The sequence below is a fragment of the Choloepus didactylus genome, chromosome 1 (assembly GCF_015220235.1).
Source record: "Choloepus didactylus isolate mChoDid1 chromosome 1, mChoDid1.pri, whole genome shotgun sequence".
Classification (NCBI taxonomy): Eukaryota; Metazoa; Chordata; class Mammalia; order Pilosa; family Megalonychidae; genus Choloepus; species Choloepus didactylus.
Window position 1 is genome coordinate 206,902,645 of NC_051307.1, and position 20,504 is coordinate 206,923,148.

The 20,504-nt window shown below is 49.4% G+C and overlaps 2 protein-coding genes across 5 annotated transcripts in view; one reads left to right on the top strand and one right to left on the bottom strand.

Annotated features, from left to right (window-relative positions):
* The window catches only part of CACNA1D (calcium voltage-gated channel subunit alpha1 D), a 459,890-nt gene extending 448,048 nt beyond the window's left edge, over positions 1 to 11,842 (top strand). For all 3 annotated transcript variants that reach the window (XM_037798311.1, XM_037798303.1, XM_037798296.1), the window contains 7 exons: positions 415 to 782; positions 1,514 to 1,540; positions 2,752 to 2,901; positions 4,378 to 4,541; positions 7,121 to 7,242; positions 8,815 to 9,135; positions 9,681 to 11,842. In XM_037798311.1, coding sequence (XP_037654239.1) covers positions 415 to 782; positions 1,514 to 1,540; positions 2,752 to 2,901; positions 4,378 to 4,541; positions 7,121 to 7,242; positions 8,815 to 9,135; positions 9,681 to 9,974 — 1,446 coding nt within the window. In that variant the 3' untranslated portion in view covers positions 9,975 to 11,842. The remainder of the gene's footprint in view (positions 1 to 414; positions 783 to 1,513; positions 1,541 to 2,751; positions 2,902 to 4,377; positions 4,542 to 7,120; positions 7,243 to 8,814; positions 9,136 to 9,680) is intronic.
* A 2,228-nt stretch (positions 11,843 to 14,070) lies between these two features.
* The window catches only part of CHDH (choline dehydrogenase), a 77,039-nt gene continuing 70,605 nt past the window's right edge, over positions 14,071 to 20,504 (bottom strand). For both annotated transcript variants that reach the window (XM_037798317.1, XM_037798324.1), the window contains exons 4-8: positions 20,226 to 20,355; positions 19,081 to 19,215; positions 17,596 to 17,738; positions 17,106 to 17,208; positions 14,071 to 16,492 (exon numbers count right to left, since the gene is read on the bottom strand). In XM_037798317.1, coding sequence (XP_037654245.1) covers positions 16,074 to 16,492; positions 17,106 to 17,208; positions 17,596 to 17,738; positions 19,081 to 19,215; positions 20,226 to 20,355 — 930 coding nt within the window. In that variant the 3' untranslated portion in view covers positions 14,071 to 16,073. The remainder of the gene's footprint in view (positions 16,493 to 17,105; positions 17,209 to 17,595; positions 17,739 to 19,080; positions 19,216 to 20,225; positions 20,356 to 20,504) is intronic.

Sequence of the window (20,504 nt, forward strand, 5' to 3'; positions counted from 1 at the left end):
TCCTCCCAGCTGCTGCCCTCAGCACCCCTCTTCTTCCCCGGGCCAGCTTTTTGATGGGCCTGCCAGCCCTCAGCCCCACAGCCCCGGGAGCATGCCTGTTGCCTGGCCTCCGGGGCTGCCAACCAGCCCAGATAGGTGTAAGTCACCTCAACTTGTAGAGACTGGAAGAGTGTATTCCAGTGGCAGGCGAGAACTTGCTCCCCAGCTCAGGATTTGGTAACCTTGCTCATTTCAGGGAGGACCAACTGCCACACAAATACTTCACCCTGATCATTCAGACATGCGGACTGTTTCACAGGGATCCTATGGAGCTTACCTAGAATTTGTTTTTCATGTAGAAAAAATTACCTAACAGAGCTAGCCTGCATCAAATACTTGTTGAATTACCTGGTGTTGTCTCCCATTATTTTGCAGAGAAATGGTGCCCTGCTTGGAAACCATGTCAATCATGTTAATAGTGATAGGAGAGATTCCCTTCAGCAGACCAATACCACCCACCGTCCCCTGCATGTCCAAAGGCCTTCAGTTCCACCTGCAAGTGATACTGAGAAACCGCTGTTTCCTCCAGCAGGAAATTCGGTGTGTCATAATCGTCATAACCATAATTCCATAGGAAAGCACGTTCCCAACTCAACAAATGCCAATCTCAATAATGCCAATATGTCCAAAGCTGCCCGTGGAAAGCAGCCCAGCATTGGGAACCTTGAGCATGTGTCTGAAAATGGGCATCATTCCTCCCACAAGCATGACCGTGAGCCTCACAGAAGGGCCAGTATCAAAAGGTAACCTTTAAATGTGTTTGCGCTTGGTAATGTAGCATCTGCCCACGTCTCATCCAGTCCCATAGAGCAAGGTCATTCTTCCTCCTCTCCCATTGGGCACGTGGAGGCAATTCTCGGTAGGCATTTCCATTAGAATCTCCAAGCGCTACTGAGGTTGTGGCCTCTTCAAGCACTAGCCACGTGATGAACCTAATGGGTAAAGGACCACCTGCCATCCCATGTCCTGCCGTATGTGGTGCCCCTTAAAACAGCAGCAGTCACAAAATCCACCCTCCCCAATTGTGCTGACATATTCCGGGACAGGGATTGGCAAACTTTTTCTATAAAGGTTAGAGGGTAAATATTTTAGGCTTTGAGGACCATGTGGTCTCGTCACAACTACTCAACCCTGCTCTTGTAGCGAGAAAGCAGCCATGGATGGCATGTAAATGAATGGGTGTGGCTGTGTTCCCAAAAAACTGTATTTATGGGCATCGAGGTTTGAATTTCATATGTTCAAATGATGAAAGTGATAAAACATTTTTCTTTTTTTTTTAATTCTATAAAAACATAAGAACCATTTATAGTTCATGGGCTGTACAGAAATAGCTGGCAGTCTGCATTCAGCCCATGAACTCTGGTTTGCCAACCCTTGCTCTAGGAGGTTGCCTGATATCTGAAATTTAAATTTTGTTGAAAATATTTAACTTTTATCTTCTCCCTCCCTCCTATTTTATGCCTTGCCTGGATAGAACCCGCTATTATGAGACTTACATTAGGTATGTGTTCATTGTCTATGTTTATGTGTTAAATAGGTGGTGTTATAAGTGTTAGCAGCTGATGTCTTAGAATGCTGAGGAAAGAGAAAATTTCCTTTGAGTCAATTGGCCTAATAGGTTATAATAACTCAGGGTGGTGGACTCAAGAGTTGGAGGTAGTTGCTTCTTTCTATGTAAAGGAGCTTTCAGATTCGTATCTGCATAGACTCAGTACCCAAGGACAGATAGTCGTCTTCCAGGTGCGCCCCGTGGGCTAGTTCCCTCAGGCCCAAGGCAGTACTGTGAGGGCCCACTGTGCCCCTCAGGGGGCAGTTTCATCGTCCTGGGTACTTCTCTCCTGCTTGCTCTTTTGGGGTCAAGCTTCTGTTTGCGTTTGGAGGGACTGGGGGTTGAAGGGGCTTAGGAAATGCAAGACCCAAAGCTCTAAGGACCAGGAACCAGGTCTTCTCCTTTGTGTCCTCTACAGCCCTCAACATATGCACAGTATTTTCTTTGCCACATTTGCAGAACTGAGTTGAGCTGCTAGAGAAATGATCATTTTGTTGGGGGTAAGGAACTAGGTCTTCCAGTTTAATTACAAGTGAAATCAGGAGCAACTTGAGTCCGAGAGGGGTGGTAAGAGAGAGGAGTTTTGAGGAAGCACAGTCCTTTCTTCGGAGAGAAGGTTGATGTCACTGGGCCTGGCTGGGTTTCCTAAGGATTGGGCCCAGGACAAGCTGGGTTTCAGGGAGACATGGTGACAGTCCTGGGTTAGGCAACCTTTGAAAGCTTGGCAAATATCTTCCATGATAGTCCCCTGTGACATGGTCCAACACCCCTCCCATCCCATTTGGGTTTTGATATAGTAGAGAGTCAGTGGTAAAGGAGCCTCCTTGTTCCTTGTTCTGAAGTCACACTGGGTGGGCGCTGGGCCAGGAAGGAGAGCACTGTTTGCAGTGCTCTGGATCCATTTTCCTTGCTCTATTCCCCAAATCACATTTACTTCTTTGGCTCTAAGGCCTCTGGGCACAGGGGTTTGGCACCAGCATTGTACAGGGTCCTGAGAAACCCCTTCCCCTCCCCATGCCATAGTCATAGCCCCATTGCCAGAGGACTGGACGGTTCAGTCCCGCTGGAGGCAGGCACCACGGGGAGAGGCAGTGCAGGCGGAGGCCTGAGGGCGCGGACCGTCCACCGCCTGCCCCGGCTCTCAGAGCCTCTCTCAACTGCAGGTCCGACTCAGGAGAGGAGCAGCTCCCAACGATTTGCCGAGAAGACCCAGAGCTACAAGGCTACTTCAGGGACCCCCGCTGCTTGGGAGAACAGGAGTATTTCAGCAGTGAAGAGTACTACGAGGACGACAGCTCACCCACCAGAAGCAGGTAAGGAGCTCTGTGGCTGGGGCTGAAGTTAAAAGGCCTCCCCGTTCCCTGCCCCTTGTGCTCTGCCTACTCATGAGCCGAGGGCTACCTACAGCTGGGCTTTGATTCTCCTGAAAGGCAAAACAGAAGCACAGACTTGGGCCAGGGAAGTCAGAGTAAGAGAAACAGGGCCAAAGAGAGGCAGAGGAGAATCTGTTCTTTCAGACCTGTTGACTTATTTCCATCAGAGGCCTCTGAGGCCTTTTAGTAAAGGCTCCAGAAATGTGAGCTGGGCCTACTTCACAGCTTGGTTAGCCCCTTTCTATCAATTCCCTATCCAAAGAGATTAGCTTTTATTTCAGTAACACTGAGTGCTATGTTTGCACAGCAGCTTGGCCAGCCCATAGCTGTGGTTGGGGTCTTAATGAACAGCACCAGTCAAGGGCTCTCTCCTGGGGATGAAGGGGACAAGAGGGCAGAGTGACATCACCTCAGCAGAGGTGCCTCTCCCAACCTCTGTCCTGCATAAAGAATGCTTGTGGTGAAAGTGGGCACTTTGCTTTCAGACACACTGGGGACAGTACAGGGGGACAGAGGTCACCTACTAACCCTTTCCTGTGTAAACCACATCTCAGCTTGACTGGGGGGGACCCTGAGAAGGAAGTGGTACTGCACAGAGGTAACTGCTGGCAACTGAGCTTTCAAGAAACGTTAGCCTCACATTCCAGGCCTTCAGTAATCTGACCCGTCTACCTCTCCAGCTGTTCCTTCATAAGCCTCCCTCCAATGCTCACCTTCCAGGCAGATGGAACCACTGATTCTGAGCCAAACTTACTCTGTGTTTCCTTCTTCGGGAGCTTTGCTCACACCATGTTCACCGTTTAGATGCCCTCACCATCTTTGCATGACCAATTCCACTGTCTCTTCAAGGGCCTGCTCCATAGTCTTGCTTTTATTTCTCCAGTGGAACTGAAACCCCAACACCTCCACTTCCCAAACTCATGGATCCCACTCTGAGCTCCTCTCTCCTAGCACTGACTTTTTCCAGCTTGCTTTAGACACCTGGGCAGGGGGTAGCGTGGGGTGTGTATTATCTAAGCTCCTTGAGGGTGGGGACTGTGTTTCGTGCATTTTTGTGTCCCTCATACCCAGCCCAGCGCCTGGCAGAGGCAGGCTCTCAGGAGAGCGATTCTCAGTGAAGAGTAAGTGACGATAGTGAGGCTTACAGGGCATGTGGAATCTGACTATGGTCCAAGGCTCCCGGAAACTCCCAATACATTACTCACAAACCTCTAGTCCTGAGCCTTCTTGTTAAGGCCCTTGCCCTCCAACTAGAATCTTCCATGAAGCTGAGGACTGCCTTGTTCTCAGTCCACCTGTGACCAAGGGAGATGGAGGGAGGATTGCAGATGATAGTCTGTCAGAGTCAAGAGGTAGGACTTGTTGATTAGAATCTCATATGCCCCTCAATCTCTTTTGGTCTTTTTTGACTGCTAGGCAAAACTATGACTACTACAACAGATACCCAGGCAGCAGCCTGGACTTCGAGAGGCCTCAAGGCTACCATCACCCCCAAGGCTTCCTGGAGGATGATGACTGGCCCATTTGCTACGATTCCCGGAGATCTCCACGGAGGCGCCTCCTACCTCCCACCCCAACATGTGAGGCCAGAATTTTTCTTTCGGGGGGAGCGTCCCAGAGAACAGCGTGCCTGCTCCCCTGCCCCACTCCTTGGGGAGAGTGCCGGGCCAGGCACCTCAGGCTCTCTTGGCCAGCCCCCTGGTTGGGATGCTGTATCAGCTTTCCTTTCTCATCCATGCCATGTGAGAAAGCTTAGGCCAATCCAGCACTGTTCTTGACACTCTTTGCAACTAGAAGGGCAGTAGGTGGCTCTAAAACTGCACATCCAATAAAGGGATTTTTGTGTATGTTACTGCCTTTGTGCCTCATCCATCCTGAGAGGTAGGCAAGGCGTGTACTTCTGTTGTCAACTCCCCCTCACAGCTGGGGTAACCAAATCCCAGAGAGGTGGAGGGTAGGCACTTAGCAGAGCAGGCCGGCCTTCCAAGGCCCCATGCCTCCGAGGGAATCCTTAGTGTCCATCTCTTCCCAGTTCCTCATCAGGTTATCTCCATCCTTCCTCGTCTCGCCATCTTCCTTTTCTCTCATCTTTGCCTCAGGTCTGCCAGTGCTCTCTGCTCATTGGCCTCTAGAATAGGTGCTCCCGTCTGGGCCCAGGGGAACCCCAGACTGCCAAGAAAGGGGTAGGGGCTGGCTGCTCCCCAGCCTGGTTTTCCTCTCAGCTGTGCTGTACCTGGTGCTGTCAGGAGAAAGGCAGCAGTGATCCCTGCCAGCTCCTGGCTGGGCAGTTTTATGTGGGCATTTTGATGATAAAGAATGTCCCTTTCTGGTTTTCTTGAGGAATGAAGCATATTCTTGAGCAGGACTCTAATCAGGAATTAAAATTAGCGGAGATACATTGGCTTCTGAGTCTGCCATGTACACACATGGTAAGAGCATGGTTAGTGGCATGCTTACTCCAGCTGTCATAGCCCTGCCAGGGAGGGTAAACATACCCATTTCCATGGTTAATATTTATTTGCTCAGCCTCAAACACATGCTGCTAAGTGCTATAATTCTGTTCCACATAAATACTAGATGAAGCTTGTACAGTGCAGCCAGGCAGAGGCCCTGGCCCGCGTGAGATGAGGTCCCCTGCCATCCTTGGACCTCTGTCTTTGCTCATTTTCCCACCTGGCCCATCAAGTGGCCACCTCGGTGTCCACAGGCACAGTCCTGCTGATGGCGAGGGACCGGAGCAGACAGGAACAGCCACCCTCTTTATTTGTAAGGGAGTTTTGCTTTGCTGCCCATCAGCTCCAACCTTGGACAGAGAGAACATTTAACTAACTAACTCCTCAGGCTTCTGCTCTCAGCTACAGCAGGATTACTTCCTCCTCCAGAGATGACTGTTGTGCAGATCAAACAAGATGATGGGTATACATGGACTGACAGTAGAGACTAAAAAGCACTGTACAAATGAGAAGGGTTGTTGCTCCCCTTTCCCAGCTCTGAGCCTCTGGCCCCCACCATCTGATCCTAGGGGTTATGCTAATGAGAGAGGCCCATCCTCCTTAGTACACTGTTAAAGCAGGCCTCTGTGTGGTGCTTAAGGGAAGCCTTCTGATGAAAACCACATTCATTGCCCAGCTGTCTATGTTCCATGTAGCCAAAGTCAACGAGCAGGCCCCAGCATGCACCAGTGTGCACTGGGCCCAAGAGACCAGGACCGCTTATCTGTCTTGCTTCTTTCTGTCATCTTCCTGCACTCTAGAGCAGATCCCTCACAGAACCCAGTTTCTGGAGCCTCATGTTCAATCCCACAATGCCCGGGAGGCCTAGTCCCTGAAGTTTCTTAAGCAGGAATTAGGGGCAGGCAGGAGTTCTACTGGGGCACGGGAAATGGCCTGTGAGCTTAGAAAGCAGAGTTCAAGTAAGGTGCTATCGAGATGACGCAACCGCTGCCTCACAAACTCTAGGGGAGACTCCCCAAAGCCACTTCCGCAGTGCCAGGCCCCTGAGAGCATGGAGGGGGTTCCTGGAGGAGGCCTTGTGCTTAGGGGCCCAGAATTCAGCTGTTTCCTTTATAGTCTCAGGTATTCTTTTTATTCTTGTTGTTTGTCTTAATGCTAGAGAAGTGGGGTGTTTCCTAACAAAAGCATTTGCTTATTACCTGGTTGAACTGAACAGGGCAGGTAGTAAGTCACTCCCTTCAAACCAGAAGTGTAAACACGGGAGCACCAGCAACGTAGTGCACCCCAGAGTCACTTAGCGTATCCAGAAGGTGAGAACGGGCCAGTCAGGAAATGTTTGCAGGATTCCAGGATGGTGTTGTGTTCTGGAACTGAGTGTGCTCCCCAAAATATTTAGGCCCAGAGGCTTCAGAGTCAGAAAACCTTGCCCTCTAGGACGCTTTTAGCTCCTCCTTTCGAGAACAGGCACAGCATTTGAAAGTAGTAACCTTGCACTTTTTAAAAACATTCCTGGTTGGCCTTTTCACTGCCTTCATTCTCCCCTCCCAAAGTTTTGAGCCCTTACTACTGTCTTTTTCTTGGGCATATTGCCTACTACTTCTTGGGCCTCCTGTGGAGTGTCCAGTGGGCCGGCCTGATTCCTGTGAGCCCCAGTGTCCTGACTGAGAACATGCTTCACAACTGAATGATGTTCTCTGATTTCTTAGCCCACCGGAGAGCCTCCTTCAACTTTGAGTGCCTGCGCAGGCAGAGCAGCCAGGACGAGGCCCCGCTGTCTCCTGCCTTCCCCCACCGCACGGCCCTGCCCTTGCACCTGATGCAGCAACAGGTGAGTCGGGCCTGCTCCCCGACAACCCACCTCCAGACACCCCTGGCCTGTGGCCACCAGCTCCGGGAGGGAAGGAGAGAACTTTCCCACACAGTCTGGTTTAATCCTTGGAACTACCCTGCCAAATAGGTACTGTAACAAACCCTATTTTACACATGAGAAAAACATCAGAGAGGATATATAACATGCCTGAGTCCACACAGGCTCCGTGACCAAGTTGGCATTTGAATCCAAGGCTGCAACTTCCAGAGCTGGGCCTCTCCACTTCATTGCACAATCTTTTTTTCTACATCTCTCCTTGGCATTGAAGACAGACCCTTGATGCAACCTGTGACCCGGGGAGTGGTGGCTGCTTAACTGATTCTGATCAATCAGTGCTGCCCTGTATTTGCTCTGAGAAACCTTCACTAGAACACGTTTACTGAGCAGTCTGCAGGCAGGGCCTTGTGGTCTGGAGGGTGGGTGACCCTCAACCCCGCCAGTAAGGAGAAGGTGGTCTAGAGAGGAAGACCTGTCAACGCTGAGGGAGCTGGGTGGGAGCAAGCTGGGGCCAGAGCCACTCACTGGGACTTGGCCTCAAGGACATGAACAGGGTACTTTTTCTTTCTGAAAATAGCATATCAGAGATGTTGTCCATTTGTCTGGGGAGGTGGGGGCTGGGGGGAGAGCCGGGCTGTAAAATGCATGTCCCAGCCCCACCCCCCAGCTGTAAGCGCTGCAGAGCCAGGCCTCCCTGCATGTGATCACCCTGAAGTTCCCAAGCACAAGAACGCTCAGTGCCATTTCAAATTTTCTTCTGAAGTCTCTCTGCCAACTTTTTTACTTCTGCCTTCACCTTTTTGTTCATTTTCATTTTGGTTCTGTGTGATCATGGAAGAACCAACCTTTGGAAGGCACAGGCCATCAAATGCCATGGGCCACACTGGCATGGAGACGGGACATGTGTGTGAAAATACTCTTCCCTCTCCTGCTCCATCCTGCTGAGGCCCAGATCTTGTCTGCTGGACTGCCTCCCTCGGATGGTTACAGCTCGCTATTTGGCCAAGGACCTCTGCTACTTACTCACGTGGGGCCTCTGTGTCCCTCTCTGCAGATGGGGAATCCCAAGGAGGGGCTCAGGAAGCAGGACTGTACCCAGTGCTTTAGAATGGACAGAATACTGGTTATGTGCCGAGTTACACTAGAGTAAAAAGAACCAGCTGTGTTTTCCTATGAGTTCTGGGCATCGTTAGTTTCCCCTGAATGTTCTTGAATATTTAAACCCAGAGTAAACTGGGTGGTGTGTTCAAGCGCCACAGCTTCTATGTCTTCCCTGATTCTTCACTACTCTGAAGGAATTTCATGAATTAGCAACTGATTCCTACTTGGGAACAGTCCCAGGAAATGCATTATGGATTTGGGGAAAAAGAAAACACAGTCTGCTAGATAGCCGGCTTTTTACTGTCTTCTAAGCTTTTTACCTTTCTAAGGCCCTTGTCTGAGGCTGCCCCTATGGAACAGTGATGCAGAGTTGGCCCGCTGTAAGGAAGCAGGGGGGTTGAATGACTGAGCAGCTCTGATCTCTCCCCTCAGATCATGGCAGTTGCAGGCCTAGATTCGAGCAAAGCCCAGAAGTACTCACCGAGTCACTCGACCAGGTCATGGGTCACCCCTCCAGCGACCCCTCCATACCGGGACTGGATGCCCTGCTATACCCCCCTGATCCAAGTCGAGCGGTCAGAGTCCCTGGACCAGGTCAACGGCAGCCTGCCATCCCTGCACCGCAGCTCCTGGTACACGGACGAGCCTGACATCTCCTATCGGACTTTCACGCCAGCCAGCCTGACTGTCCCCAGCAGCTTCCACAACAAAAACAGCGATAAACAGAGGAGCGCAGACAGCCTGGTAGAGGCAGTGAGTACAGCTCTCAACCAGGGGAGGGCAGGCTCCATGCGACAGCAGAGAGAGCATCCTGGAGAAGCACACGCAGGAGAGGGAGAGCAGGCTCGGGGGCCAGGCTGCCTCGGGGGCCAGGCTGCCTCGGTTCAATTCTTGACACCTCCTACTTCTTAGCATGAACTTGGGTAATCCAGGAGAAAAAAAGCCACGCAGATGTTACTTAAAACATGAATATAAAAACTGGCCACCACTGCTGATTCTCATAAATTACCTGTTAAAGCATTACACAAGCTATTCCTGCAAATACTAGTTTATGCTAAAGTATTCCCCCAGTGGGTTTCATCTTTTTGGGCCTTGTCTAGTTTTTGAGCACTGAAACATTTTCAAAGTCAAAGCCATTTCCATTTCCATTTAGTTATCACGTATAAAGTGTGGTGAACATGATTGGCTTGAGTCCCAAAAGTGCGTCACGCATAGTCCTTGAGTTGATTTGTTTCTGTCATTTTTCCTCCTCAATGCCTTATAATGCATTCATGCCATTGATCCTGTTTCCTGCACAGGTCCTGATATCGGAAGGCTTAGGACGGTATGCAAGGGACCCAAAATTTGTGTCGGTGACAAAATACGAAATTGCCGATGCCTGCGACCTAACCATCGATGAGATGGAGAGTGCAGCCAGCAACCTGCTCAATGGGAACATGAGTCCCCAAGCTAATGGGGACGTGGGCTCCATCTCACACCGGCAGGACTATGAGCTACAAGACTTTGGTCCCGGCTACAGTGATGAAGAGCCAGACCCTGGGAGATATGAGGAGGACTTGGCAGATGAGATGATATGCATTACTACCTTGTAGCACCTGGCGAGGTCAGACTGGCTCCAGACACAGGTGGGGCGGAGGAGGGCCAGAGAAAAAAAGTGCCTCGTATTTAGCAAAGTTTAGGCACTAGTTTGGAGTAAATATTCAGTTAGACTTTTGTACACGATGTCATGCCTCAAGGAAGCCATAAAACCAGTAGAGAACAGGCACCAAGTGGCCAAGCGCAGCAGTGCTGCATGCCCTCTGCCCTGGCCGCCCTCACAGGCCCCCTGTGGGAACAGCAGGTGCAGCCCACGCAGAGAGGATCAGTGAGGAGGTCAGACAGGCCTCGCCCGTGTGTCCAGACGCACACTGCTGTGGCTAAGTGCATCCCTGTCTGCACACGGGGACATGCACCCACACATGCCCACCTGCAGGCTCTGCCGGGGGCAGGGTTAAGGGTGATGACGATCACCATGCCTGTGTCATTACCTCAGCCATCAGTCTAGCATATCAGACATTCACTGGGCCCAGCATGTCCATTTTTAAACCCTTTCCCCCAAAATACACTGCTTCCTGGTTCCTTCTTAGCAATTCTGATACACAGTGTGTATGTCGGAATCCACCTACCAGCGGTCATTATGAGAGGGGAGTAGGACCTTGCAGTCAAGGTTTTCTGTTATGTGACACCAGTTTACATAAAAGAATATCACTCAGATGGTTGGTTTCTGTCATATTTAGGGCAACTGTAAACTGGAATAACAATGCACTCACAACCAGGTAAACTTAGATATGCTAGTTTGTTTAAAAATTATAGATTTACCATACCTGACTTGTAATATACTATAATTTGTATTTGTAAAGAGATGGTCTATATTTTGTAATTATTGTACCGTATTTGAACTGCAGCAATATCTATGGGTCCTAATTATCGTAGTCCCCCTCTGAAATTGAGAAATTATTAGTATTTTTAATAATACATAAGTAGAGGAAATAGAGCCAATTCACATTTATTCAATGAAAATCTTTTGGGGATCAAATTTTGAGTTCAAAAGAACTTGACACTACAGAGATTTTTCTAAAATATTTTGAGTCACTATAAATCTATCTTTACACAAAATATACCAGATGACTATTTGCAGTCTTTTATTTGGGCAAGAGTTCTATGGTTTGATATTGTACCTTTTGATCTACCATGGCTTGTTAAATGTCTTTGTTTGGTTTTAATACCCCTCTGATAAATTAATTGCAGAGTAGGTCAGATTGGTTACTTTGACCCTGTGGTAGTCATAGTTTTGGTTTTCTCAGCTTCCCATACAAGATATTTTTGCATCTCTGGTGCAGAAATAATTGGACAGGTGAATGAAATGAGTCTGCTCTTGTCCCCTGGGGACTGGTGACGCTGCTTGTATTAAGAAATGGTGGGGGGGGGGGGGTGGTGAGCAAACGTGACGATCCCCAGATGAGAATGTTCAGGCCTGTACTTGTCAAATCATTGCCTTTTTACAAAGTGTTGCTGTACTATGTATTCTCTGAGGGCTTTTATATGCAATCGAATGAGGGCTGAAGTTTTCATTAGAATGCACTCATACTTTGTACTTCCTGATGAAAACCCATTTTTGGATAATTAGAACTGTCAAGGCTTCCTTTTCTGTTAACAGAAATGTGCTGACTTCGTCAAGTTACCTTGGCAGGGATTCCCTGCCATCAAAAGACAGGTAGCAATTTTTGATTCAAATTTTTAAATATTACATAGATAACCTGTTAATGTTTTTTTGTAAATAATGACACTTTGTTATGAAGACCTTACAAACCTCTTCTTAAGACATTCTTACTCCAGATCCAGGCAAAAACACTCCAAGGTTTGTAAAAGACTATTTCCTGACATAAATCTTTTTTATTAAAAGGCAAAATGTTCTTCAGAATAAAACTGTGTTAATAATTTTATTATATTTAGGAGCTCTCCTTGCAAAGAGCTGGGTTTTGCCAGCGAGAGCTTCAGAAGGGGCCCTGCGTGAGGGCAGATCTGTAATTATGTAGATTTTCTTCCTATCCTCGGAGCTCCTTTGATGCCGGTGGTAACACTGCCAGCTGCAGAGAGCACTGTTTCTCCTCAAGGGCTAAACCACTGTCAACATTATCTTGGACTCTGTGTCTCTCACGGAGTGTTGGTCTTACTATGTGGCTCAACGCAGTCAGGCCAGAATTGCCACGCCAAGACCCTGCGTTCTCTGGCAGAGGCGATCATCTTTTCCAGTCACTCCTCAACTGGCATTTCTACAGGCAGCACCACTCCTAATACCTGCTTTAATTGAGGCTGGTTCAACCTCTCATCTAATATTAAATTTTTCTTTCTAAGAAAAATTTGGTGTTGTAGAGCATGTTTTTTTTTCCTTTGTCTTAGGAAAGTTTTAAGATTAAATGTCTCTCTTTTCTTGGTTTTTCCCTCTCCCCCCCCAAAAAAAAACCACTTTGGTATGTCTACCATAACTGTATTATCTTGTATTTTTCATTGTACCATGAAATGGAAATGGCAGCTATCGTTTAACCATCAACTGACAGTGAGCACCTAGTTAAGCAACTGCCTCAGACCAGCGTGCTGACTTCCATTTCCATCAAGACCACAGGACCCCTCGGTCAGGTCGTGTTTCCCAGGTGAATTTCAAGATGTTTGCACATCGGCCGAAGGCCAGGAAAAGCAGGAGGTGAAGGCACTGAAGCGTCTCAATGTGCAGCATGGGCTCTGCCTGCTCCAGGAATCAGGTGACCTGGGTGACTGTAGATGCACCCCAACTTCACTGCCAAAAAGCAACCCACACCCAGTCTGGTGAAAGTCCATTTTATTTTGTGTTGTTTGTTTTTTAAAGTGTTAAGCGTCTTTGCCAATTGCCTGTTTTTTTCCCTATGGAGGTATTTATAAAATGTTATAACAGACAGTTGATTTGTTTTAAAATCTGGTTAGCAATAGAGCTGATGCCAAGTGCAGACTCCACCGCCGCAGAAGCCCATCCCCACTGCCACAGAACAGACCACAGCTTGGCCACTATTTGTAGGAAGATTATACCTCTCTAAAATGATGTTTCTTCTTATCCTCCCTAACTGGTAATTATGAGTCAGCAAAGAAGGAGGTGCAGGCCTGGGGCCCAGCTTCAGACACAGGACTAAGAGTCAGACGAACAATGTCGTGGATGCCTGGCCTGCAGTGAGATAAGGTAACTGCCTGTGTCACCAGGCAGGGTGTGTTTTTTTTTTTTTTTTTTAAAGAAAAAGATTCTATATATTAGATCTGATTTTAAGTCAGTCTGTCAGTGGAAATATGAATAGCCTTTGGGGTGAGGGACATGGTTTGGCTAGAGAAGAGAATCTATCTGAATTTATGGAAATCACTGTTCCTCCCGCCAGTACTGGAAGCAGAAAGGTTACATGTGAAGGCACCTCCTTGAGCTTCTACTTCTGGGACCTGCCACCTCCTGGTCAGGCTCACAGAGGCTGCCATCCACCTGCATGCTCATCCCACATTCTGTCAGAAGGAACGTTCTGATGCAGCTGAAACACAGGTTTCTTCAAAGGGGTCACTGCTCCCCAAAGCCCTCTGGTCACTAGGTGCAGACACAGGTTTCTGTTGACCTCTGTCAATTATTTTCTGAAAAGCATCTTCTTCTATTTTTTAAGCATTGCAGACTTTTTGCTAAGGGACTTATCTGACAAGGTCTGCCCAGTTCCTCACAAGATTGAGCTCCTGCTCGCTTGCACAGTCCTCGTCCTCCCCATCCTGGGTCTTTATGTCCCCCACACTCTGGCTTCCTCTTTCTCAAGGCAAAGATTCCTCTCATGGCAGAAGAACTCTGAGGCAGCCCTGTTGTGGCGTGAGCCACTGCTCATTTGTGGGGGGACTCATCCGTGTATTAGTAATGGTTCCCTCTCTGCCCAAGGCTCTGGAGACTGAAGAACTGCTGCACATCCTAATATTCAGGTCTGTGTCTGAACCCCAACAGCCAACAGCAGACTTTTCCACTTTGACTCCTGTGGGTATGACAAGCACAGTCTTCTCTTTGACAATGTATTTCCATGTATGCCTAATCACATGACAACAAGCAGTGAACACCGAGTGGGGGAGGGGGCTGCATTTAATCACGCAATACACCACACAGGCTCATTTTATCAGATTTAATTTTGTCTCTCTTAAAATACAGCCACTGTATCTAATCAGTCATTGTCTAAGAGGCCAAGAATATCAGAGGACCCAGAACTGGTAAATCTAAATTACAGCATCATTTGCCATGTTGGCAAGTGATGAGGGTCACCAGAGAAGGAGGGTCAGCACAACAAAGGTCAGGCCTGGGAAGATCCCCACACCTCTTTACAGTCACATAACTTTTTTCTGCTTATCTGAATCGGCAAGCTCTCCTTGATGAGGGTACGTGTGGCCCTCACAGCCACTGGCAGGCCCCTCCCCTACATGCATCCACAAGGCCCCAAGCTCTGACACCCACTGATTGCTGCTAGCGGGCAGGTGGGGGGACCTCTAGAGGAGAAATAAGCCCCTTAGCAGACTTAGAACTTTCTTTGTTGACCTTCCCTTGAAACATAAGGCAAGATAAACAGGAAAGATTAAACAAGAGCTGCTTAAATTTTTTAAAGGAAGAAGAAAAGTGAGGTTTTCCTCTCTTTCCACTTTTCTGGCAGAAGGTTTTCTCCAGAAACTTAAGTTGTAGCTATCAGGCCTCCCATGTATTTGCAAGGGCCCTCAATCCACTCCAATCCCAGCTGAAGCTGAGTACCCTATTTTCCTCCTCTCCTTACTCTGAGCCCAGCACTGCAAGTTTCCATATGGCAATTCTTTCCTTCCCTGCCACAGACAGTGGCTTTGGATATCTTCAGAAAAATCAATCCAAAATGCATTTACTTTTCCTCACCTTGTAAGAACAGTCTGGATAAGAGATCTCAGTTCAAAAATAACTGGATTAACATTATTTAATTATAAGAAGTTTAAAGATCAAAGAGTCATTTAAAATGCCATTTGAATCTGTTTTTTGTTGTTGTTGTTGTTATCCGCCCCCCCCCACCACCAAAAACTCAAATCTCTGTCAATTTATTTTTCTTCCACCGAACTGCATTTTTACCGGATCAGGGTGCATAGTTTTGCCTAACTGCTTTTTGTTCAGCTCTATCTTGGTCTGCTCCCCTGGATGTCCAGAGAAAAAGAGTTAACCAGCCCCATCCACTGCCCAGGCAGCTCTGGTGCTTTGCTTCCCAAGGCTGCTGCAGAGGAGCCTCCTGGGTCTAGACTGGAGGGTGGGGGGAGCAGCTGCTTCCTGTGGAGCGCTGCTCTGGTATGCTTTGCTCTGGGTTTCTGCGTTTCCTGTAACAGGGAGACTAAATCCCTAAATCCTGAAGCCTATGGTAGTGAAAACAAAGTGACATTCCCTTCAGACTCCCTTGAGCAAGGTCCAGAAATCCTCCCATTGGAGCTGTGTTTAGAAGGCGCCAGAGCATCTGAGGACTCAGGCCACAAGCCTCTCGGAGTGACCCAGCTGAGAACTCTGAGGGTAAAATCAGGAAGTGGAAGGGAAAAGGCTGTTTTTCTTCCGGGAGGCAAGTTTCCCCTCTTGAACAGGAACACCAGAGATTTCCCAGTGTGTAAAACAGAAAGCTTGCAGCCTGAGGTTGATGTGGTCCTTTCCTTGGAAAATCCAGCCTCTGTGCCTAGAACAGAGTTCTTTTAGGGGCTTGCCCCAAGAGGGAGGCCTGGTAAAGAACCGGTTCCCTCAAGTCTGACCAGGCTAAGGAAGTGAGCAGGCAGCAGGACCCCCAGGCTGGAGACAAGACAGAACATTCAAGGAATGAACCCACCTCTTGTTCGGCCCTGCCCTTCCCTCTGCTGTCTTCCAAGGGGCAGGAAGGGGCCCATGCCTGGATACTGGCCTTCTCTAAACGGCCCCCAGGGAAATTCTGGGAGAAAAGAACATTTTTCACTGAGTAGTACTGGTCTCCATTCTTAAGAAATCATCTAATTCTTAGTCCCTGGGTAGGTACCACCAGGGTCCTGTATGGTAGGCAGTTTCAGGAGTAGCATTTGGAGGAAGGGCTGTGCTGGCGTTCTTGGCTTGACCTCTGGCAGGGGGTTCTCTGGTCATTCTCCAGGCAGTGGCTGCCTTAACGCTGGGTGTCCAGGGTCTTGGGCTTATAGACAGGGATGTCCTTGTCCCAGAGTGCAGGCCGCCCCTTAATAATGTCGGCTGCTTTCTCTGCCATCATGATCGTGGGGGCATTCAGGTTGCCACTGACCACACTGGGCATGATGGAGGCATCGATGACCCTCAGGTTTTCCACCCCAAGAACCCTGGTCTGTGGATCCACCACAGCAGTGGGATCGGAGGGCTGGCCCATCTTACAGGTGCATGAGGGGTGGTAGGCGCTGTCCCCTTTCGCCCGCACAAAGGCATCTATCTCTTTATCGGACTGCACGTGGCTTCCTGGCTGGAGCTCTTTTCCCCGGAATGGTGCCAGGGCTTTCTGTGCAAAAATTTCTCTGGACAGCTTCACACACAGGCGGAAGTCTACAATATCAGTTTCTGTCAAGAAGAAGAAATAGGTGAGACAAGTCCTTTTACTATGCTGGGTTTACTGGAAGACTCCTGCATGGAGAAGCTCGATAAGCTGCCCTAGGGGACATGGTTAAGGAGACCAAGCCTCCAACCTGCTTGTCACCTACCCACAGGCGGTGAGATTGCTACTAAGATGCTGGGCCCATCGCAAAACCTGCCCAATGGTGAGCTCTCGTTTTTGCTGCATGCAAAGAGACAGGCCCAGGAATATAATTGCCTTTTAAAGGATGCTCAGAGTAACAGCAGGAAAAATGCTATGTGACCTATATGTACAGACCTGGCATGTACACAGACAAATCTCCATGTACCTTCTGGTAGATTGTTCTGAAAGCTATAAATCTCTCCTACCAGGTAAAATGACATCCCAGTGTATTACTTCGAGTGATCCAAAATACTACATAGCAACATATGCAAGTTGAAAGCCTAAAATGATAGAGGGGAGGGGTAACTTGTGTCTCAGAAAATGCAGTCCAGGGGTAAGATTCTGGGACAGACATGAACCCCATACAGGGATACATCCATTCAATGAGTGAGCTAGCAAGTCCAGGGTCGGGGGAGGTGAAGGAGGCTGGTGAATTACCTGTGGATAAGTAGTTGGGTTGGATCACAGGGTGGTCCTGGGGGTTGGCACTTCTCAGTTTAAGCCAGCCCACACTTGTGCCCCGCATGGTCCCCACATGCAACTGGAAGAACCAAGGAAGCAGTGACAGTTACTCCAGAGACATCCACAATGGCCACCACCAACCCCACTGACTCAGCAGCTCAGAAGAGGCCCTGGGTTTCCTGCAGGTGGGACTCTACATCCAAAGTCAGTTAAGAGCAGACGCATTTAGCCATTTGCCTGCCTCTTACTCACCTTTCCAGAAAAGCCACCTCTGTGACTGCCCAGACAGAATTGCTCCTTCCTCCTCGCTGTTGACACCAGTATCCAAAACTGGCAGGATTTGCCAATCCCAGGGCTAAGTCTCATTCATTTGTCCATTTCTAGGTCTCAGAACCTAGAACAGCTGAGCTGGGTGGGTCTTACCTTTCCATGTACCCTGTGGACTGGAGAAGAGATGCCTGCTCACCTGGTAAGCCTCCTGCTGCGGGGGGACCCGCCCGTGGTCAGTCACTTGGGATGGCAGGAAATGGAACTGTATGTCTGGGTGGGGGACCCCAGGCTGGCTCCGGATGAACCCACCTGTTTCCAGATGGGAAGTGGCTCCATCCCCTGAGGATCAAAAGAGGACAAGGCAGAAGAGAGAGTCAGGGCGTGTAGGATGAGGGCCATTCACCCCTGGTTCCTTCCTCTCTCCTGGGCAGCTCCTCCTCCCCTTTCTGTCCTTATTCTGTGCTTAGACCCAAGCCCTCTTCTCTAGCCTCTTTCCCCCAGGTGGACTCATCTAGCAGCATGGCTTTAAATATCCACTACATGCCTAATGCCTGTCTTCTGCTTTGCCCTCTCCCCTAAATCCACCATGGCTGACTTCCCTGGGAGACCTGAAGGTTGCACGGGCATCGCAAACCCATCCCGGCCCAGCCTTCGCTCCTCATGAGCCTCTATCTCCAACCTGTTCCTTTCACTAACCAGCTAAAGTCAGAAACTTGAGTTGTCCCTGATTCCTCCCTCTTCCTCATCACCAACCCATGTCCCCCACCATCCATCCTATCAGAAAGTCTTCATCAACTTCAGCGCCAAAATCTACCTTCAACCCATCCACTCATCATTACCACCCTTACCCCTACCTCAGTCCAGAGGCAGATCAGGTGCCTCACTGGTGGTCTCCCCAGCCCTTCTCAGGGCCTCCTGGTGCCCACTCTTCATACACAGCTGGCCCTGCACTGTCAAGCTCCCAGCCCCTTCTCCCATCAGTCCTTCCACCATTGCTTCCTCCTTGCTGTGGTCCAGCCTCTCTGGCCCAATAGAAAACACCAAATGCCTATCCCTGAGGTTTTGGTACAAAGTCTTCCTGCCACTCAGGTCCCCTCCCTCCATTCTCTGTCTGAGTTAGCATCCTGATGTTTCCTTCACCACACCTAAAGTTTGGTATGTTTTAAACTATGTTTGTTTACTTGGTTTCTTTCTGAGTTTTTCCTACAAGCATGTACAGTCCCCTAGGAAACTGACCTTGCTAACTCTTATCATCATCTAGCAAAGTACATAGTATGTGTGTGAGAAATATGACTTCAAAGCAACATTTTCTGGCTTAGGCAGTGCTTGAAGATTCAACTAGAGAAAAACTGAATATGCTGAAAAATGGATGCTGATTCTATAGTCCAGCACTGAGAATGTCCCGTCTGGGCCCTTTCTTCTGGCTCTTTGAACCCCAGATGGTATCCGGGCACCAGGCCACCCCATCTGTCTGTAAGGAAGAGCAGGCACTCTGCTAAGCTCTTTACATGTGTTACCGTGTCAGGCAAAAACTGTGTATCCCCATTTTGTACACAGGAAAACTGAGGCTCTGAGAGTAGAGATAAAGGCATAGCTCAGCTTCAAACCTCGCTTGGCACATCAGGAAGAAGGCCGTCCACCCCAGACAGTCTCTACCAAGGTCACTGATGAGCACCCCCACCTGTGAACTTCCAGAGCCACTCCAGACCAATCCGGACCATCTGCAAGGGCTTCTGTGCTGAGTGGAGGGTGATGGGGCGAGTGCACTCCTGCTGAATGTAGACTTCCAGGTGGTCTTGAAGGTTCTGGCCAACTCCTGAAATGGGGGTGGAACGAGGAAAATGGCAACAAAGGGGGCTGTGCTGGCTTCTCAGCATACCCCTGGTTTTAAAAAACTCTCCCACACTCACTTATGTGCAGGGCCAGTTCCTGTTCTTTCCCAGGTCTCAGTTTAAAGGCCACCTCCAAAGGACACCTCTCTCAGGCACTGCCAAAGCGCCCCTACCCTTGTCCTAGGGCAGCACATGTAACCACCCAGGTGCCCCCTGTCAGCCCTAAGTGCAGGCTCAGGTGGGTGGGTCCACACCTGCAGCAGGCCCCACTCAGAGAGCAGTTGCTGAAGGGCTGGCTGAGTGGACTGACAGCCTGCCTCTCCCCTGGCCTGGGGATGGGGGGAAGATGCTAAGCTACACTGTGCAGATCCTGCATGAGCTCATCCAAGCTCGAGCGGATGTTGAGCAGGTCACAGTCAGTGACAACTTTCAGAGACCTCTTATGATACAGCCGAGTGGCAAAAGGCTTGGCTCTCTGGGAGCTCTGGTTAAAAAGAGCCAAGCCTTCAAGGGCATCAAAGACAGTTTATAAGATAGATTGTAGGCCTGGAAGGATTGACTTAAAATGAAAAGCATGCACTGGATCATGGAGCTGGCTTCTCTAGTGCTCAAGGCAGCTGGTGAGTCCTGTGGATGGAAAACACAAAGGTCTTGGCCCCTCTCTCCATGGAGCTGCCCTGGTGACATGCCCAGGCTGACCAAGGGCCTGTACAGGCAGAAACTCCCTGCCAGGGGGCCTGGCATCTAAGTGGGATTGGAGGCTAGGGAAGGAAAACCAATGGTAGCAGCCTGCCCCCAGGGGAAAGAGTGTCCTGGGAGGCTGGGTGACCTGCAGGCTCTTTTGGGAAGGAGGGAATGGCTCCAGGGAGCACCGACTCTCATCCCCGCCCCTCTCCCTACTAATAAAACAAAGTGAATCATTTTATTGAGCAGGGCAAGCTAAATCCCCTAATGCAGAGACAGCTGCTGCCAGGCAGTGAAGAAGGGAGCTCACCAGGAAGGTGGCACACCACAGGGATGCCCAGTTTCTTGAGGTCATCTGCATTCCCGATGCCCGAGAGCATGAGCAGCTGTGGTGAGTTGATGGCGCCTCCACTCAGAATCACCTCCTTGCTGGCATAAGCCTGGAACAGCCAGAAGTTCGAACAGGTCACAGGATGACAGGGATGCACACGTTCCCACTTCCCTCCCTGAAAAGCCGGCTTTTCTCCTGGGTCACGGCAGGGGCTGCTCCTGCGCAGCACACAGAACCACAAGAGCACGGCCTCAAGGG